The sequence below is a fragment of the Rana temporaria genome, chromosome 7 (genome assembly GCF_905171775.1).
Source record: "Rana temporaria chromosome 7, aRanTem1.1, whole genome shotgun sequence".
Taxonomy (NCBI): domain Eukaryota; kingdom Metazoa; phylum Chordata; class Amphibia; order Anura; family Ranidae; genus Rana; species Rana temporaria.
Window position 1 is genome coordinate 112,126,031 of NC_053495.1, and position 21,112 is coordinate 112,147,142.

A 21,112-nucleotide genomic window follows, 5' to 3' on the forward strand; every position below is an offset into this window, starting at 1 on the left:
TTAACGGTCAGTCTATTTCTCTCAAATTCTGAAATCACAGACCCAGGCAATTAAATGTGAGGCAATAGGCCACAAATGCAATTTATCACTTTAACATTTAACGTGAGCGTTCCCCTTTAAAGGTAGTCACTGGGATCACTAAATTACTGGTACTGAAGGAGTAACAGAAAGGGTCCACACAATGGAGATATCCAGGATCTTCAGATTCCTGGGCGCCAGACACTTCTTGAATGCAAAGAGATTTATTATCTCTTAAACAGAACTGTGGGAGAGAGGTTAAGGCCCAGGATACCCTTTAGTAGATGCAAAAGGTAATTTAGCAGACTCCGAGACTTCTACAGGTAGACAAATAGTAAGAAGAGACAGCAAAACTGTAATCCTTGAAGTGTTGTTTATTGGTACATCAGAGTGACAGTAAAACAAAAGCACTGACGCGTTTTTCGACAATAGCCTTAGGCCCCTTTCACACTGAGGAGTTTTTCAGGCGGTACAGCACAAAAAATAGCGCTGCTATACCGCCTGAAAAACTCCTGCCCAGCCTTCTCAATGTCAAAGCCCGAGGGCTTTCACACTGAGGCGATGCACTGGCAGGAGAGAAAAAAATCTGCAAGCAGCATCTTTGGAGCGGTGAGAGGAGCGATATGTATACCGCTCCTTCACCGCTCCTTCCCATTTAAAATAATGGGAAACCGCGGTAATACCGCCCGCAATGCCCTTCTGCAGAGGCGCATTGCGGGTGGTATTAACCCTTTATTGGCCGCTAGCAGGGGTTAATACCTCACCGCTAGCGGCCGAATCCCGCGGCAATTCCGATGGTATAGCGTCATTTTTTTTGCGACGCTGTACCGCCACCGCGCCTCCCGCGCCAGTGTAAAAAGGGGCCTTAGTCGTAGCTTTAGGCACCTGTGAATGGACCTGGTGTATGGTTTGGGTTGTTCCTGCAGAGAACGCTGCTACCCTTTTTCTACCACGTTCTACAAAAAAAATGAAAAAAAGAGGGAATGGGTACACTGAAATATTTTGTTTTGGAATTTCGGTTTCTTCCAACTTAATTTAGTTGCTCCCAAAATTTGTTTTTATAAAAAAAAATTCTGTTAAAAATGCATTTGTAGGAAAAACGATACCTCCAAACGGCGTTCAATTTCTCTTGGAAAAAGAGATAAACTATCTGGGTATAAAACTAGTAAATTCCCTAAAGAAAATGTATAGAGTCAACTACATTCCCCTGTTAAATGAAATTAAACGAGAAATTAAAAATATTTACAACCGACCAATTTCATGGTTCGGAAGGATAAATGTTGTAGAAATGGTCTTAGTTCCAAAAATATTATATCAATTTCAAATGGTCCCAGTAGCATTGCCACAGACGTACATTACAATAATAAACTCTCTGCTGATGAACTACATTTGGAAAAATAAAAAACAGAGGATCTCTGCTCAAGTACTAAAACAGAATAAGAAAATGGGTGGATTGGCGGTCCTAGACATCAGAAAATATTACTATGCAACGGTCCTCTCACGGGTAATAGAGTGGGCCAAAGAAAATCATGATAAAAGATGGATTAACATTAAATGCGCACTTGCAAGGGCACAATTGGGGAGAATAATTTGGAACCCACCACAATACAGAACCTTATACACTTCCACACACAAAATTACATTTAACGCACTTCGGGTCTGGGATAGATTACACAAACAATTGAAATCGAAATTTAATTCCCCACTGATGGATCTTAAAGATAATGAATACTTTGCACCAGGGACTAAAGAGGTGGGAGGAAATTGGATTAGAAATAGAATTCAGGTTAAGGATATAGGGCCAAATCCTCAAAAGAGATACGACGGAGTAACTGCTGTTACTCCGTCGTATCCCTGGTCCTAACTATGGAACAGAATCAGAATCAGTTTTCCACAGTTAGAGAGAAGATCCGGCATGTGTAATTGAATTACACTGCCGGATCTTAGGATGCAGTACCGCATCCGCCGCTGGGGGCATTTTGTGTCGAAATGCCGCCTCGGGTATGCAAATTATCACTTACGGAGATCCGCGAAGCTTTTCAGCTTCGTTTTTTCTCCGTAAGTATTAAGTTGCATACGCAAAATTAGGGCTGCTTTTACAAGGTGTAAAGTTAGTACACCATGTAAAAGCAGACCCTTCTGTCTAGCGACGCGTTTTTTTTTCGAATTTGAATTTTTTTTTTCGCGCCGTATCTTTTTTTTTTCGACGCAACTTTATTGACCCGTCGCAATCCACAAAGCCCGGCGTAACGTAATTTCGCGCTATGCACGTTGGGAAAATGACTTCACGAGCATGTGCAGTACGCCCGGCGCGGGAGCGCGCCTCATTTAAATGAGAATCGCCCCCATGAAATGAGGAACGCCTTGCGCCGGCGGAATTTAAGTTACACTGCCAGAAATTTCTAGGTAAGTGCTTTGTGGATCGGGCACTTAGGTAGAAATTTTAAGGCAGTGTAACTTAAATTAGAATTTCGCCGTTACGCCGGGTCTTTGTGGATTTGGCCCTGAATTCAAAAGGGTAAAATTTTGACACGTCACGAGATTAAAGTCAAGATAGAATCCATGAAATTAGATGAATGGCGATATACACAGCTATCACTCTTTATTAAGCGCCTACCGCTACCCCTGCGCCCATGTGAGGAATATACACCGATCGAAAAACTTTGCACTACTGATAGTTCAAAAGGTAATATTTCCAAAATATATAGGTTTCTGTTGAAAGGGGAAGAGTCAGAGATCCCAAAATACATCTTAAAATGGGAAAGAGAATTGGATGCACCTAGAGGGAAAACGTCAGCAACAAGAATTATCAATATGATTCATACCTCTGCAATAGATGTAAGGACTGCAGAGATGAATTTTAAATGCCTAACGGGGTGGTATGCTACCCCAGATAAAACCAGCAACTACAGAGAAGGGCAGTCAGCAGACTGTTGGAGAGGGTTTGCAGATGGCCCACCTGTGGTGGGACTGTCCGAAAATAAAAATCTACTGGAAAAAAATTCTGTCACTGATTAAGGTAATAATCAAGAAAGAGATAATAGAAGACCCATGGGTAGTTTTGTTCCATGGGGGGGAAGAGACCATAAAAGAATATAAAAGATCCCTGACTCCCCACCTGCTTAACGCAGCTAAACGATTGATACCTAAAAAGTGGAGGGAAGCAGAAAGCCCACAAGTGTGGGAGTGGATGGAGTCTGTGGAGGATACTTATAGGAGGGAGGGGTGGAAGGACGGGGTTGATGAGGAGAACGTAGATCACAGGGACAAATGGGCAAATTGGAAAGAGTTAAAAAAAACAGGGGCTACGCAGAAAATCTGAGAGAGCTATAGAAAGGTTAAGTAGTATTAGGTCTAAATTAGTAAAGAAGGGGCAGTGGAGTCACGAGATGGTGTGGTGGGGGGGACGAGGGGGTGGGAAGGGGGGTAATGTTGGCTCAATTTATGTATTCCCTAATTTTTTTTTCTAAAAATCAACTTACTCTTTACTAAAATTGATAATAAAAAAAAAAGTGACTAGCATGAAAATTTATAAAAAGGAATCATTTATCCGCATATGATGCTAAAACTTCTACGGAGACGATGGGGGTCCATCTTCCATGAGAAAGTTGCCAAGAAAGTTAAGATTGAGCGGAAAAAAAAATGCATTTGTATGAAAATCCAAATTAAGGTCAAATCTGTCAATTGAAGGCTTATAATGTCTGTCGGATGTTCTAAGAAGATTTGACGAAGCAGCTAAACTGTACGATGCCACGATCGTACATTTCCACTCTAATCCTCCGCCCACAAGCTATAGTAGAATTCTAATGTTGTTTGAATGGTAATAATTATAATTATTAATTATTATTACTAGTCAAACAACATTATAATTCTTCTATAGCCTATGGGCGGAGCATTTGACCATAAATGTCAGCTCGCATGTTTTTAGCTGCTTCTTTGAATCTTGTCTCGATATTGTCGAATCATCTTGGACTAATAGTTAGGTTAGGCACATTCGACCGCAGGTTCGATAGATACAGATCGCTATTGTCACTGTCATGTCGAATCTTCTATCCATATAAAGAACTGTTGTCGCAACTATATGAAAATATAATTGATACGAAAATGAAGCATTTTTTTTATTTCGGATCTTTAGAATTTCAGATTCGTTATCGTTTTGTTAAAAGGAACATGAAAATCCCAGAAATTCGGACGAAAATACATTCGGACGATAATGAATGCACATGTCTAGTACACAACCCCTTCAGCCTGCGCACCCTGGAAATGTAATATTCAAATAATAGTGCAAATAAAGAAATTATAATGTACATATAGTGCAATATAACAAATATAAATATAAATAAAGCAGCTGGTAGTTAGGCCCCTTTCACACGGGGCTGATCAGTAATGATCCACCCCGTGAACCTCCGCTTGCTCAGCAGGGATCGCTCCGTTGATACCCGCTGAGCCGGCGGATCTCGCACACTGTGCAGGGACCGCCCTGTCTTTTCTCTGGGGGGATCAGATGAACACGGACCGTCTGTCCGTGTTCACCCGATCCGCCAGACGGATGGAAAAGTAGGTTTTTCCTCCGTCACACTTTGGCGTCACCGCTGACATCCGCGGCTCCATAGAGGAGCATGGAGAGCCCGTTCAGGTCCGCCTAAAAAACTGGCATGCGGACCTGAACGGGCCGCCCATGTGAAAGAGCCCTAAAGCTCTAAGGCCTAATGCCGCGTACACACGATCATTTTTCGGCATGAAAAAAAACGTTGTTTTTCAAAAACGTAATTTAAAATTATCGTGTGTGGGCTACACATAATTTTTCAGGTTCTGGAAAACGACAAAAAAAAATTCGAACATGCTGCATTTTTTAACGTCGTTTTAAACTATGTCGTTTTTCGGGTTGTAAAAAATTATCGTGTGTGGGCTAAAACGATGTAAAAAACCCACGCATGCTCAGAAGCAAGTTATGAGACGGGAGTGCTCGTTCTGGTAAAACTACCATTCATAATGGAGTAAGCACATTCATCACGCTGTAACAGACAGAAAAGCGCGAATCGTCTTTTACTAACACAGAATCAGCTAAAGCAGCCCAAAGGCGAATGGAACTTCCCAATTATAGTGCCGTTGTACGTGTTGTACGTCACCGCACTTTGCTAGATAATTTTTTTAAAACAATGGTGTGTAGGCAACGTCGTTTTAATGATGAAGTTGGGAAAACATCGTTTTTTGGACATGCTGAAAAACAACGTTTTTTTTCATACTGAAAAATGATCGTATGTACGCGGCATTAGTGATAAAAAGGAAAACAACTGTGATTTCATACCGCGCTAAAATGGACAAATATATATACACACACACACACATTTGTAATAGTGAAATGTACGCACACCACTACCAAACAATAGTATAGCATGACCATCAGGTAGGTATGATTGCATATATCAAGAAGGAAGAAAGAAGCTCCTCATAGTGCAGTAACGTTAAAAGGTTTATTACATAAAAGCTAGGATTGCACTTCTACTTTCCTGTAGGTGCAATCTTAGCTTTTATGTAATAAACCTATTATTTCTTTGGTGAGTAGGATGTTTGCCATGGGGCTGGTGGAAGAAAAGCACTTTTTGAAGACACGTTTATCTACAGCTTTGAAGATATCAGAAGACATCACTGTAACTTGTTTGTGGAGAATACTATTGTTTGGTGGTGTTGTACAGACATTTCACTATTCCTTCATCCCAGGGATTCCAGTCAGTGGTTAGCCACCTTTGGTGAAGTGAATAATAGTGTTGCTCACGAATATTCGCATTGCGAATATTCGACTCGAATATAGCATATTCGAGAAATCGCGCTATATTTCGAATTTCGCGGTGAATATTCGCAATTCCGAATATTCGCATTTTTTCAATTTGATTTTTAAAACAGATCACATCCTATCGACGTCTAAAAGCATTGCTGGTATGATTAGAGACCCTGGGCCGAGTAGCTAAGCTGAGGCGATCCTTTTATGTTGCCAAATTGAAAAAAAAACATTGCGATTTTTCGCTATTGCGAATGCGAAAATGATTGCGAATTTTCGATAACTGTGGTAGGAGAACTCTGATTGTCTCTGATGCAAAAGGGGGGGGCTTTGTGTATGTTTCTGTTATGAATATTTGTATGTTTGATATTATTTTTTTTTGTAAGAAGGAAAAAATTGCGCATACCTTAAAAAAAGGGGAGAATACAGCAGCAACTCAAAAATGTTATACAACATAATTTAATACAAGACAGAAAATGGAGTCGCTCTACAAGAATAAAAAATATGTCTAGTGACAAGACATGTGGGCAAATTATAAAATAAGCAAGCGCAAATAACTTGTGAAATACACAGTGAAACAAATATATAAAGAAATATAGTCCCAATAATAGAAAAATAATCTTTCATAAAAATGTCTTTGATATGTGAAGTGAAAAAAAGTCCAAAGCATGCAGCATGAACGTGTTCAATCTTCAAGGTGTTTGATTGACAAACGGCTGTGACAGATGGATAGAGTAAAGAATCACCACCAATGCAAAACACTTTTTATTTTCTATTGTAAAATATCAAGAATATTCTGAGCCAATCAGAGTGCTCCTTCTGCATTTGCCGAATATTCGCAATTATTTTGTATTGTAAAATATCAAGAATATTCTGAGCCAATCAGAGTGCTCCTTCTGCATTTGCCGAATATTCGCAATTATTTTGTATTGTAAAATATCAAGAATATTCTGAGCCAATCAGAGTGCTCCTTCCGCATTTGCCGAATATTCGCAATTATTTTGTATTGTAAAATATCAAGAATATTCTGAGCCAATCAGAGTGCTCCTTCCGCATTTGCCGAATATTCGCAATTATTTTGTATTGTAAAATATCACGAATATTCTGAGCCAATCAGAGTGCTCCTACAGCATTTGTCGAAATTGCGCAGTAAATATCGCATTCGCATGTTGCGATATTTCGATAAAATATCACGAATATTCTGAGCCAATCAGAGCGCTCCTCCAGCATTTCTCGAAATTGCGCAATAAATATCGCATTCGCATGTTGCGATATTTCGATAAAATATCACGAATATTCTGAGCCAATCAGAGTGCTCCTACCGCAGTTATCAAAAAATCGCAATTATTTTCGCAATCGCAATAGCGAAAAATCGCAATCATTTAATTTCGATAAAATATCACGAATATTCGAATTTAGCGAATATATCTCGAATATTCGAATATATATTCGAGATATATCGCGAAATCGAATATGGCATATTCTGCTCAACACTAGTGAATAATTGCATTTTCCCCTTATGCACAACCCAAAGTCTTGCAGGATACAGCACACTGTACGGAAGATTTCAATCTCTTAATCCTTTGCTTCACACTCTGAAACTCAGCATGTTGTTTCTGGGTAGCCGGAGAAAAGTCAGGAGAAATAGGATAGGATTATTGTTGTAAAGTAAGCCAGGCAAGTTGTGGAATGACTTCTTTACCTCTGAAGTCTTCAATATCTCCCAGTTTGGCTACCTGGGACTTGTGGTCCACCGCAACCTCATGGACAGTCACTATCAGGGGGTTCAGGACATCTTCCAATGCACTATTCTGTGTTAGCAACGCAATGGCGGTTACTTTTTATGCACATTATCCTTCAGTAGGGAAAAGTCTACCCGCAGAGTAGACATGTGCACTGCCAAAAAAATCGTTTTTTTTCGTTTATGTTTCATTTGTTTTTTTTTCGTAAATTCGTAAATTGGGGAAAATCGAAAAATATTTTTTTTCCGTTTTATTCGTAAATTCGTAAATTCAGGAAATTTTGAAAATTCGGAATTCCTAATTTTCGGATTTCTGAAAAAGCAAAAAACGAATAAAATGGAAAAAACGAAATTTCCAAAAAAAAAACAATGAAATGAAAATGAAAAAATTTTTTTTTCGTAAATTCGTAAATTCAAAAAATTCGGAAATGAAAAAATTCGGAAGTACGAAAATTTTTTAATTCTAAAAATCGGGATTTCGGAATTTCTAAAATTCGAAAATTCAGATTTTTTTTTAATTTTCGAATTTTCAATTTTTTTTAATTTTCGAATTTTCAAATTTTCGAAAATTCGTAAATTCGAAAAATAAAAAAAATCGAAAATTCGAAATTTAAAAATTCGAAATTCCGAAAATTCGAAAATTAAAAATTCGACATTTCGAAAATTAAAAATTCGACATTTCGAAAATTAAAAATTCGAAAATTCGAAATTTCGAAAAATTCAAAAATTGAAAATTTCGAAAATTCGAAAGTAAAAAATTTGAAAATGAAAAATTCGAAATTTCGAAAATTGAAAATTTCGAAATTCGAAAGTAAAAAATTCGAAAATTCGAAAATTCCAAATTTCGAAAATTCGAAAATTCCAAATTTTGAAAATCGAAAATGAAAAATTAAAAAATTGAAAGTTGAAAAATTCGAAATTTGAAAGTTCGAAAATGAACTATTCGAAAATTCGAAAATTAAAAATTCGAAATGGAAAAATTCGAAATTGAACAATTCGAAAAATAAAATAATCGAAAATTCGAAAATTTAAAAATTCGAAATTTGAAAATTCGAGAAATAAAAAATTTGAATATTCTAAATTTGAAAATTCAAAAAATGAAAAATTCGAAAATTGAAAAATTCGAAATTTCGAAAATTGAAAAATTCGAAATTTCGAAAATTGAAAAATTCGAAATTTCGAAAATTGAAAAATTCGAAATTTCGAAAATTGAAAAATTCGAAATTTCGAAAATTGAAAAATTCGAAAATGGAAAATGAAAAATTCGAAATTTCGAAAATTAAAAAAAAATGAAATAATAGTTAAAAAAATCTGAATTTCCGAAATTCGGAAATACGAAAATTCGTAATTTCTACAATTTAAAAAACTAAAACATTTCGTATTTCCAAAAATCCGAAATTCGGAAATACGAAAATTCGGAAATTAAAAATTTGGAACTTCGGAAATTAAAAAATTCGGAAATTCGAATTTTCGTAAATCCGGAAATTCGAAATTTTCGGAAGTCCGAAAATTCGGAAATAAAAAATGTGTTAATACGAAAATTCGGAATTAACGAATTTCCGAATTTTCGTTCAAAAACTCATTAGAAACTAATTGCACATGTCTACCGCAGAGTATCTATCTGCATAGAGAGTGAGGCCTGGCACTGTTTTTTGGCTGACATGATCTGTGACAGGGTCGGCTCTCCTGTCTGTGTCCTTGAGTTTTCCTCCACAAACTCAGCAGATTTGGAGACAGTTAGGTTTGCCAGGGGATCAGTGGCATCCAGCCAGTCCACCTCTCCCTCAGCCCAGGCAGGTACAGCATCGACGGAGGAACAAGGAGCCTTCTGCATGTTCTCAGTGCCATCTTGAATTGCCGCATGGGCATAGCAAGCGAGTCATTCAGTGAGTGTTGTAGGTGGAATTGGGCCGGATTTCAGCATGGTCAGGGGTCTCACAATTCCGCAGCAGCTTCTGGAGCAGTAACAGGGCAAAAAAGGATTCCCAAGGCTGGATAGGATACTGTAAGGATCTCTGTGTGGTCCGGAGCAGCGAGGAAAAGCTTCTCACATACCGGTTGTCAGACACGCCCCCCTTCTGGAGATTTCTAGAAGCCTGGCAGCAGTGTGCAGAGTTTTAGGGTCCAGCCTTCTAGAGGAGAACCCTTTTCTGGTGGCTGGGGTGGCTGGCCCCTGTGGCAGAGAGACATAGGAGAAGCCTAAGGAGACCCTTTTTGAAGATATTAAGGTCCCAGCTGCAGGTCAGCTAACTAAAAGACACCAGAGAGAGAGCCTGGATTAGAGCCTGGATAGAGCCAGAAGACCAGGTGTGAGGAAGCTACACAGAGGAGAAGTGACTGTGCTTTCCCTTAAAAGCCAGTGCAGTGCAGCCAGAAGCTGTGTCATACAGCCATGAGTTGTGCAAATCAGCAATGAGACAGTACAGTGCAGCCTAAGGTGGTTCAATGCAGCCTGTATTTTTGTACAGAGCAGCCGAAAGCCTAGCAAGTCCTCAAGTTCTACAGTTTGGGGTATCCCATGCTCCCCATCCCTATCCAACTTCCTGTTCAATAAAACTCCCAAAAAGAAACCTCTAGATTCTTGAGACTTCGGAAGAGTCCGGAAAATGCAGTTCTGGAGTTCTGCATTAAACCACTTAAAACCTCCAATCATTTCACTCTCCCCATGCATTTTGTCTATTGGCAAAATGTGCCAGAAAGTAGGCCAGTTTCACTCATGCACATTGTCTACCCACATAGCCAGCTTTAGTGCCAATCTGTTGAACTTGTGGTGTACTTTTGCTATGAAAATGCCTGTATGTCTTTGCAATCACCAAGAGCAAAACTTAAATGAGTAATATTACCAAGTTTCCCAATGATTTCTGGGAATGTTCCACATACCTAAACTGTGATATTTTATGTATCCTCCATGTCTATTCAAACTGTTCCATATTTTCCCTGCTTTGTGGTCACTGTTCTGTTAACTTTGTTATGATTTGGCTCTGGTTGTTCTGGCTACTGTTTTTGTTTGTTTATTAGAACCATTACAAGTTCATAGCGATTTCTGAGTATAATCTATATAATGTTCTATAATCATTTTCTAGGGTCATGTCCTCCTCCTGACATTTCAAATGCGATACTTTCTCCTAAAAAACAAGATGGTTATGAATCTGGGTCTTCAGCGAATTTTAAATGTGAAAACACATTTGTGCTCAGTGGAAACATAAATTTCGAAATTTCGAAATTTCGAAAATTGAAAATTTCGAAATTCGAAAGTAAAAAATTCGAAAATTCGAAAATTCCAAATTTCGAAAATTCCAAATTTCGAAAATTCGAAAATTCCAAATTTTGAAAATCGAAAATGAAAAATTAAAAAATTGAAAGTTGAAAAATTCGAAATTTGAAAGTTCGAAAATGAACTATTCGAAAATTCGAAAATTAAAAATTCGAAATGGAAAAATTCGAAATTGAACAATTCGAAAAATAAAATAATCGAAAATTCGAAAATTTAAAAATTCGAAATTTGAAAATTCGAGAAATAAAAAATTTGAATATTCTAAATTTGAAAATTCAAAAAATGAAAAATTCGAAAATTGAAAAATTCGAAATTTCGAAAATTGAAAAATTCGAAATTTCGAAAATTGAAAAATTCGAAATTTCGAAAATTGAAAAATTCGAAATTTCGAAAATTGAAAAATTCGAAAATGGAAAATGAAAAATTCGAAATTTCGAAAATTAAAAAAAAATGAAATAATAGTTAAAAAAATCTGAATTTCCGAAATTCGGAAATACGAAAATTCGTAATTTCTACAATTTAAAAAACTAAAACATTTCGTATTTCCGAAAATCCGAAATTCGGAAATACGAAAATTCGGAAATTAAAAATTTGGAACTTCGGAAATTAAAAAATTCGGAAATTCGAATTTTCGTAAATCCGGAAATTCGAAATTTTCGGAAGTCCGAAAATTCGGAAATAAAAAATGTGTTAATACGAAAATTCGGAATTAACGAATTTCCGAATTTTCGTTCAAAAACTCATTAGAAACTAATTGCACATGTCTACCGCAGAGTATCTATCTGCATAGAGAGTGAGGCCTGGCACTGTTTTTTGGCTGACATGATCTGTGACAGGGTCGGCTCTCCTGTCTGTGTCCTTGAGTTTTCCTCCACAAACTCAGCAGATTTGGAGACAGTTAGGTTTGCCAGGGGATCAGTGGCATCCAGCCAGTCCACCTCTCCCTCAGCCCAGGCAGGTACAGCATCGACGGAGGAACAAGGAGCCTTCTGCATGTTCTCAGTGCCATCTTGAATTGCCGCATGGGCATAGCAAGCGAGTCATTCAGTGAGTGTTGTAGGTGGAATTGGGCCGGATTTCAGCATGGTCAGGGGTCTCACAATTCCGCAGCAGCTTCTGGAGCAGTAACAGGGCAAAAAAGGATTCCCAAGGCTGGATAGGATACTGTAAGGATCTCTGTGTGGTCCGGAGCAGCGAGGAAAAGCTTCTCACATACCGGTTGTCAGACACGCCCCCCTTCTGGAGATTTCTAGAAGCCTGGCAGCAGTGTGCAGAGTTTTAGGGTCCAGCCTTCTAGAGGAGAACCCTTTTCTGGTGGCTGGGGTGGCTGGCCCCTGTGGCAGAGAGACATAGGAGAAGCCTAAGGAGACCCTTTTTGAAGATATTAAGGTCCCAGCTGCAGGTCAGCTAACTAAAAGACACCAGAGAGAGAGCCTGGATTAGAGCCTGGATAGAGCCAGAAGACCAGGTGTGAGGAAGCTACACAGAGGAGAAGTGACTGTGCTTTCCCTTAAAAGCCAGTGCAGTGCAGCCAGAAGCTGTGTCATACAGCCATGAGTTGTGCAAATCAGCAATGAGACAGTACAGTGCAGCCTAAGGTGGTTCAATGCAGCCTGTATTTTTGTACAGAGCAGCCGAAAGCCTAGCAAGTCCTCAAGTTCTACAGTTTGGGGTATCCCATGCTCCCCATCCCTATCCAACTTCCTGTTCAATAAAACTCCCAAAAAGAAACCTCTAGATTCTTGAGACTTCGGAAGAGTCCGGAAAATGCAGTTCTGGAGTTCTGCATTAAACCACTTAAAACCTCCAATCATTTCACTCTCCCCATGCATTTTGTCTATTGGCAAAATGTGCCAGAAAGTAGGCCAGTTTCACTCATGCACATTGTCTACCCACATAGCCAGCTTTAGTGCCAATCTGTTGAACTTGTGGTGTACTTTTGCTATGAAAATGCCTGTATGTCTTTGCAATCACCAAGAGCAAAACTTAAATGAGTAATATTACCAAGTTTCCCAATGATTTCTGGGAATGTTCCACATACCTAAACTGTGATATTTTATGTATCCTCCATGTCTATTCAAACTGTTCCATATTTTCCCTGCTTTGTGGTCACTGTTCTGTTAACTTTGTTATGATTTGGCTCTGGTTGTTCTGGCTACTGTTTTTGTTTGTTTATTAGAACCATTACAAGTTCATAGCGATTTCTGAGTATAATCTATATAATGTTCTATAATCATTTTCTAGGGTCATGTCCTCCTCCTGACATTTCAAATGCGATACTTTCTCCTAAAAAACAAGATGGTTATGAATCTGGGTCTTCAGCGAATTTTAAATGTGAAAACACATTTGTGCTCAGTGGAAACATAAATGCAAAATGTGAAAATGGTAAATGGGATGAACTTCCACAATGCCTCAGTAAGTGTCACAAATTACTTTTGTAGTCAACACCATAACGCTAATACCACAACTTTATTATAATAGGATTTGATTGATATATTGCAGAGCCTTGCACAATTGATTCCAGCAATTTGGAGAGAAATCACATTGAATTTGTGCCAACAGAAAGGACTCCAGAGATACTTGAACATGGCACAGATCTGAATCTAAAATGCAAAGCAAATTTTAAACGCCAAGGATCCCTAATAGCTTCATGTTATGATGGAGCAATGAAATATCCAAGGTGTTTCTCTGGTGGTGAGTACCACTAACCTGTTTAGAATAACAGTATATTTCTACTTGTACAATTTTGTGAGTTCCTGTAAATATTTTCAGTGTGTAGCACTGCCCCATAGGGATTGCTGTGTGTGAACTTCCCTGGGCCTCCCTCTCTATTATCTTGCAGACAGTTACTAGGGGTCTTCACATGATCACCGTACTCTCATCCACTTGTTATCCAATAATCAATCCAGGGGTTTGGTTTTTTGTATTTATTGTTGGAACTTGGATGGGAGAAGGAAATAGTGGGATACTCCAACTGGAACTAATTACAGGTGAAGACAACGCTCACTTGGCCTCATCAGGCTGAATATGATAGCAAACTCTACATACTGCACTTGTATTGGAGAAGTAAGTCCTTTGATTGCTCTGGCAGCAGACTTGATGAATCTGTTTTATCTTCATGACACTCACTAGCATCCACGTTGGCTGACATCCATCCACTGACCCTACTAGCTGAAGGGAGGGCCCTCACAGGACAGGCCCCATGACACTGATCTGTACTCACAGTAGGCAGAAACTGATCCTTCCTTGTGTCTCCCATCCAGTCAGCTCTGCAGGACATCTGGGTTGCAGCTTTGCTCAGATTCAAGCCCTTAGGTCAACCACCTGAGGCCGCATGGCAACCTGTGCAGAGGGGCAGTCACTCCCTCCCTCCAGGACCCTGCTCGCCAGCCGAAGACCGCAAGAACATGTGCCCTTGGCATATATAGTCAACCAGCATTCATTGAGGCATTTTCCTCTGCAATGGCCAGGGCTGTAACTATGCCTATGCCCTCATTTGTCAGGTTTCCTCCCACTGTCCAATAAGCCTCGTCCTATTGGACCAGTGTGAAACATTCAGACAACATGAGCAGCATGAGCAGCATCTGAGCTCCATGAGCAGGCCCATCTGGTAGGCAGATGGCATCTAAATTTACCTGGCAGCCTTCCTGGTAAGCAGAAAGACCCAAAAACTATATTCTATTCTAGCACCTACAGGTGAAACGCCAAAAATTATATTTATGTATTAAAAACTGTTTTTTTTTTTCTTATTACACCTAAAAATTTTATTGGATGCAACCATTATATAGATATTGTTGCTAAAGCTGCAAATTTTTTTTTTTTTTTTAATTCATCTTTATTTGAAAATAAATAAAAAAATTACAATAACATATACAATCCATAACATGCATGTTTAAATTATGAGGGATGGCCCCCCTGATGCCCCCCATGTTACCCCTAACAAAAAAAGGGGGGGCAGCGAAGAAAGAGGAACGGGGGGAAAATATGTCTTTGTCCCTCCCTCTCTCTCTCCTCACTGATGAAAGGATAAGGGGTTTAAATAAGAATGGTAAAAGGGATGGGAAGGAGGAATGTGAAAAGTATAAATGCTGGGATGAAGTAGAATAAGAACCTGCTTGTGTTTTATAATGATTAACTATGTGTTTGTATCGTGAAAGGGAGGGGGGGGTGGAAAAATGTCCCTAAAATTATTCCCTACAACTGTTGTGCTCGTGAGAATGTTCAGTTTATCGCGTTGATATGTATCTGCCAGTTTTTCCTTTTGTGTTGGTTTGTGTTTACTAATACTCAATGTGCTTTATATTAAGGTTATTAACGTGTCTTTCCTTTCATCTTCCGACCCTTCATTGAGGAGGGATGAAGAAGAGAGAGAGGAAAAAAGGGGGGGTGAGACAGGGGGGTAATTCCTTCTGCATCAACACGTGACACTTTATTCTATACATTATGTTAAAAATGTTGTGGTCCATTCCTCATCCCTCCTCCTCATTTCAGGTATCTCTTAAGCGGTATTTAGATATTCAATAAAGTCAGGCATTTAATTCTTGAGCGCATTTTTCCCATTCTACCCATATTTTTTTACATTTCTTCTGTTGGTTTCTAGTTCCGTGTACCCATCTTTCTGCCTCCATTATTCCATCTACTTCTCCCCTTTATTCTGCTAAGGTAGGGCATGTAACCTGCTTCCAATATCTGGGGATCAACTTCTTGGCAGCGTTTAATAAATGTGGTGTGATGCTATTTTTATACGATTTATAGATCCCATAGACCATGGAACAAAAAGTGCAATGGTGTTAACTCTATGGGTTTCTTAGACATCCTCTTTATCAATGGGGCTATTTCTTCCAAAAATACTCTAATCTTTGGGCAGTTCCACCAAATGTGGAGGAAGGTGCCCTTTTCTTTACAGCCCCTCCAACAGCCATTACTTGCAGATGAGTATATTTACGCTATTCGCGCAGGGGTCCGATACCACCTAGCTAGGAACTTATATGACATGTCCTGGATAGATGAGCTTACTGACAATGAGTGTGTTACTTCCCATAAGTTTTTTTTATTTGTGATGCTGTAAATGTACAGCTTAGCTCCTTTTCCCATTCTTTAATAAAATATGGGGTTGAGGAATCTTGTCCACTAAGTATTAACCTATACATTTGGGATAATAGGTGATTGGGTTTTGACATCTTTATACACATTTTTCAAACGTGGTTAGAGAGTCTACAGTCCTTAATTGGGGTTCTAATTTTTTAAAGAAGTCTCGGATTTGATAATATCTCCACCCCGCCATTGCCATCTCCCATTGACATTGGGAGATAAGTATTCCCAGTGGGGTGTACCTGAGACACACAGTATTCCCATCTGATTCCCACGGGCCTAACACTCCCTTTTCTTCCTCAGGGGGAACCATGGAAATCCTCCTAATGGGGCCGTCACTGTAGAGGAAGCATCGGCTTATGGGGCTCTGCTCTGCAGCCACTTTCTTCCTCTACCACCAGCTTCATTTAAAAACACTGATGCTGTGGTATGGCTGGTCGGCAACCTGCGATCTGGGCTTACCAACCCTCCATTCCAGAGAAGGAGGTAGCTGGCCACATCAGAGAGCTCCGCGGGCCACATGTGGCCCCCGGGCCACTTGTTGGCCACCCCTGCCTTAGATCAGTGTTTCTCAACTCCAGTCCTCGAGGCGCCCCAACAGGTCATGTTTTCAGGATTTCCCTCAGATGAAATGGCTGTGGTAATTACCAAGGCAGTGAAACTGATCAAATCACCTGTGCAAAAAAATGGAAAGCCTGAAAACATGACCTGTTGGGGCGCCTCGAGGACTGGAGTTGAGAAACCCTGCCTTAGATGATATCCATGGTGCTCCTTCTAGATTTCTTCCTGCCATGTTTTTCGAAACCCATGCTTTATTCTCAGAATCTTGACACCAATTTAGTATACGTACCAAAGACATTGCTCTGTAATACAGTGCAATGTCTGGTAACCCTAGTCCCCCCTCCTCCTTACTACTGCGTAGAATGTTATACGCTATTCTAGCATTTCCATCCTTCCTTATGAAGGACAAGAATGCTTTACGTATCTTTTTAAAGAATGTTTTGGGGAGCGGTATAAGGACTGTATATAGGACATAAATTAATCTAGGTATTACATTCATCTTAAGAGTGTTTATTCTGCCCATCCATGTTGATGTGTGTCCTTTCCATCTATTCAAGTCCTCTATTATTTCTGCAGCTAGAGAGCTATAGTTACGTTCATATATAAGCTTTATATCTGCAGCAATATAGACTCCTAAATAGAATATTGATTCTTTATTCAATATAAACGGGTGGCTATTTTTCAAAGATGTAATTAATGGTTTTGGCACATGGCTAGGTAGTATTACAGATTTTTCTGTATTTATTTTAAAATTCGATAGTTTTCCATATCTCATTAGTTCCTGCATCAAAGCCTCTATAGATTTCTGTGGTTTGGAGAGAAAAAATATTAAGTCGTCTGCATATGCTGACACTTTATGCTGTCTAGAGCCAATTTCAACTCGTCTTATTCTGTCATTCTCCCTTATTTTGCATAACAAAGGTTCCAGAACAAGGGCGAATAATATATGGGATAGGGGTAGCCTTGTCTTGTGCCATTCCGTATATCAAAACCTCCGATAAGGTCCCATTAACCTTAATCTTTGCTCTTGGTCTGGTATATAGTGCTGATACCCATCACATCATCCGTTCTCCCATACCTATTTCTTTTAATACTTCTCTCATAAATATCCAATTTACTCTATGAAATGCTTTTTCGGCGTCCATTGATATTACTACTCTTGGCATCTTATTAGGTCCATTCTGCATCCAATGGAGTACGTGAAGGGCTTGTATGGTATTATCTTTAGTTTCCCATCCCTTCACAAACCCTGTCTGATCAAAATGCACCAGCTGTGTTATTTTATCCTGTAGTCTACTCGCCAGTATCTTTGCTAGTAGTTTAGTATCTGAATTAAGGCGGGAGATAGATCTATAATTTGTGCGGTATTGGGGATTTTTTCCATGTTTTGTTATAACTGTCACATAAGCCAATACTGCTTCTGGGGGTAATGGGTTAGTTGCTTAGATTTTATTAAAATAATCACATAATGGTATGGACAGGATATCATTATATTTCTTATAATACACATTTGTTAGACCATCTGGTCCCGGACTTTTCCCTATCAATAATTCTTCAATTGCTTTTTTTATTTCTTCTAAAGTTATCTGTTCTTCCATTTTTTCCACCTCTCTCAAAGAGAGAGATGTTAGTGCGGACTCCTCAATATATTCTCTTATCCTCTCTATCTGGCCCTCTTATTCTATTCTCGACAATGTTGGTTGGATATTATATAGGGGCCCTATAGAAGCTTAGAAATTCCATAGCTATAGATTTTGTATCCGTTACTTGTTTGTAATTCACACAGATGTTATGTACATGGGAGAGTTACTGTTGTTTTTTTAATTGTCTAGCCAGTAATTTTCCACATTTGTTCTCATGCGCATAAGATCTGTGTGCGAAAAATCTGTACTTTTCTTTAACCCTTCTGTCCAAGTACGTGGAAAGTTTTGTAGTATTTCCAGCTACTTTGCATCCCCAGGTTCTAAACTATTTTTATGTTTGGTTTCGAGTTCATGTATATTTCCTAAGATGTCTTCCAGCTCCTTCTTTTTTCCCTCTTTTGACTTAAGATCCGTGTGCTATAAGTCCCCCCCCCCCTGATGACCGCCTTGTGGGCCTCCCATATCGTTTGCTCTGATACCTCCCCCCAATGTATTTATTTCAAAATATTCTATCATTTTATGTCATATATCCACCGCTATCTGTTTTTCATCTAACAGCAGCTTGTTTAATCCTCATGTCCGCTCCCAATGATGCAGATACCGGCAAAATGTCATCACCACTGGTGCGTGGTCATATATTGTTATTGACTCAATTGTAACAGCATTCACATATTCCAGATAATATTGGTCCATCAGAAATAGATCCAATCTGGAATATACTTTGTGTGTCTTTGAGTAATAACTATAATCTCTCCACCCTTCATTTAATGCCGCCAACTTTCCACCAAGTTGCGAGCTCGTAGCAGTTTTTTTCACATGTTTGAGGGCTTTAAATGATAGTGCTGTTTTCCCTGCAGTTGTATATAGTTTGGGGTCCATAATAATGTTAAAATCCCCTCCTAAGATCACAAATCCCTCCCCAAACTTGTCCAGCTTCCCCATAGTTTTCACAAAAAATTCTACTGTACACGTGTTTGGGGCGTAAATAGAAGCAAATGTATAGCACTGTCCATATAACATTCCCTTAATAAACAAAAACCTTCCTTCTGGATCCTTTTGTACTGCTGTAGAAATTATAGGACACATTTTTCCAAAAGCTATCGCTACGCTCCTTGCCCTTGCAATGGGTGTGAATGCATGAAACCATTGATTATAGGGGGACAATGGTAGCTTGGGTACAGATGCTGACATGAGGTGCGTCTCCTGCATATAGATAATATCCGCAGACAAATGACGCATCTCCTGCCATAGACGGCCCCTTTTCTGGGGTGAATTTAGTCCCCTTACATTGTATGTCATAATTTTTAATGAGCTAGCCATCACCTATTTTACCATTGACTTTCTAGACTCTCTTAAAGCGGAACTCCACTCTAAAGTGGAACTTCCGCTCATCGGAACCCTCCCCCCCTCCAGTGTCACATTTGACACCTTTCAGGGGGGAGGGGGGTACAGATACCTGTCTAAGACAGGTATTTGCACCCACAGAGAAATTTGCATTCCTTCATATTCGATCAGGGGTGTATTTCGTGCAATCCTCATAGTTTCTTTCACTGAATATTTATGGAATTTACATATCACATCCCTTGGCTGCAAAATTACTTACTTGGTCACTCATATAGTCTTTAGGAAATCTCGTTGCTTTGTTCTGGATGCTGCTGAATGCTGTGCAATGGCATTGATGTGGTTTGTACACTACATGGACTTTCAAGGATAGGATATCGTTTTCAGTGAAGTGAAGGGCTATCGCAAATCCCACATCTGTGCAGTTACTTGTGTTGATAGTCATTCGAAAAGCAGGAGGTTGTGGGACTTTAACCACTTCCATACCGGGCACTTACGCACCTTCCTGCCCAAGCCAATTTTCAGCTTTCAGCACTGTCGCACTTTGAATGACAATTGCGCGGTCGTGCTACACTGTACCCAAACAATTTTTTTAGCATTTTGTTCCCACAAATAGAGCTTTCTTTTGGTGGTATTTGATCACCTCTGCGTTTTTTTTTTTTTTGCGCTATAAACAAAAGAAGAGTGACAATTTAAAAAAAAAACACAATATTTTTTACTTTTTTATTTAATAAATATCACAATTTTTTTTTTAAAAACTTTTTTTTTCCTCAGTTTAGGCCGATATGTATTCTTCTACATATTTTTGGTAAAAAAAATCGCAATGATCATATATTGATTGGTTTGCGCAAAAGTTATAGCGTTTACAAAATAGGTGATAGATTTATGGAATTTTTATTTTATTAATTTTTTTACTAGTATTGGCGGCGATTTGCGATTTTTTTACTGTCACCGTGACATTGCGGCGAACACATCGGACACTTTTGACACATTTTTGTCGCCATTCACATTTATACAGCGATTAATGCGATAAATATGCACTAATTACTGTATAAATGTGACTGGCATTCAAGGGGTTAACACTAGGGGGTGAGGGAGGGGTTAATATGTATACCTGTATTGTGTTCTAACTGTGGGGGAAGGGGGGTGACTGGGGGAGGTGACCGATCTATGTCCCTATGTACAAGAGACACAGATTGGTCTCCTCTGTCCCCTGACAGGACGTGGAGCTCTGACGTGGAGCTCGCACGCCCCCCAGTGGCCGGAGGAATACAGGACGTCAAAAGACGTCCTGTTGAATATTCAGAGTCACCGTGAAGCCGTCATTTGACGATGGCCCGGTGCTCAAGTGGTTAAATGAGGCACATGGCAATCTATGGCACTTTGCCTCCAACCTTATCATTGTTAAGGAAGAAAAAGAGATTGGGACTTTAAATGAGGTGCGTGCGAACAGCTGGAAACATTTAATGTATGACTATTTCATGTGTATATACACAGGTGGACTCATAGCACAATACAATATGAAAAATATATATTGATATTGAGAGTGGATTTCATTAAAAAGCTCCATCAACAGGTAACAAGGCATACATGATTGCAACAATACATACATGTGATAAAAATGAGTTTGATCATAATGCATAATTAACCTAATGATAAAGTGG

General features: G+C 39.1%; 1 protein-coding gene across 5 annotated transcripts in view; it reads left to right on the forward strand.

Annotated features, from left to right (window-relative positions):
* Window positions 1-21,112, forward strand: part of LOC120946232 (complement factor H-like) — a 3,139,400-nt gene that overhangs the window by 3,096,553 nt on the left and 21,735 nt on the right. For 4 of the 5 annotated variants that reach the window (XM_040361056.1, XM_040361058.1, XM_040361061.1 and 1 more), the window contains 3 exons: window positions 10,622-10,740; window positions 13,176-13,227; window positions 13,315-13,506. In XM_040361056.1, the coding sequence (XP_040216990.1) occupies window positions 10,622-10,740; window positions 13,176-13,227; window positions 13,315-13,506 (363 nt within the window). Of the gene's footprint in view, window positions 1-10,621; window positions 10,741-13,156; window positions 13,228-13,314; window positions 13,507-21,112 lie in introns of all 5 variants that reach the window. The other variant, XM_040361057.1, reaches the window with a different exon arrangement.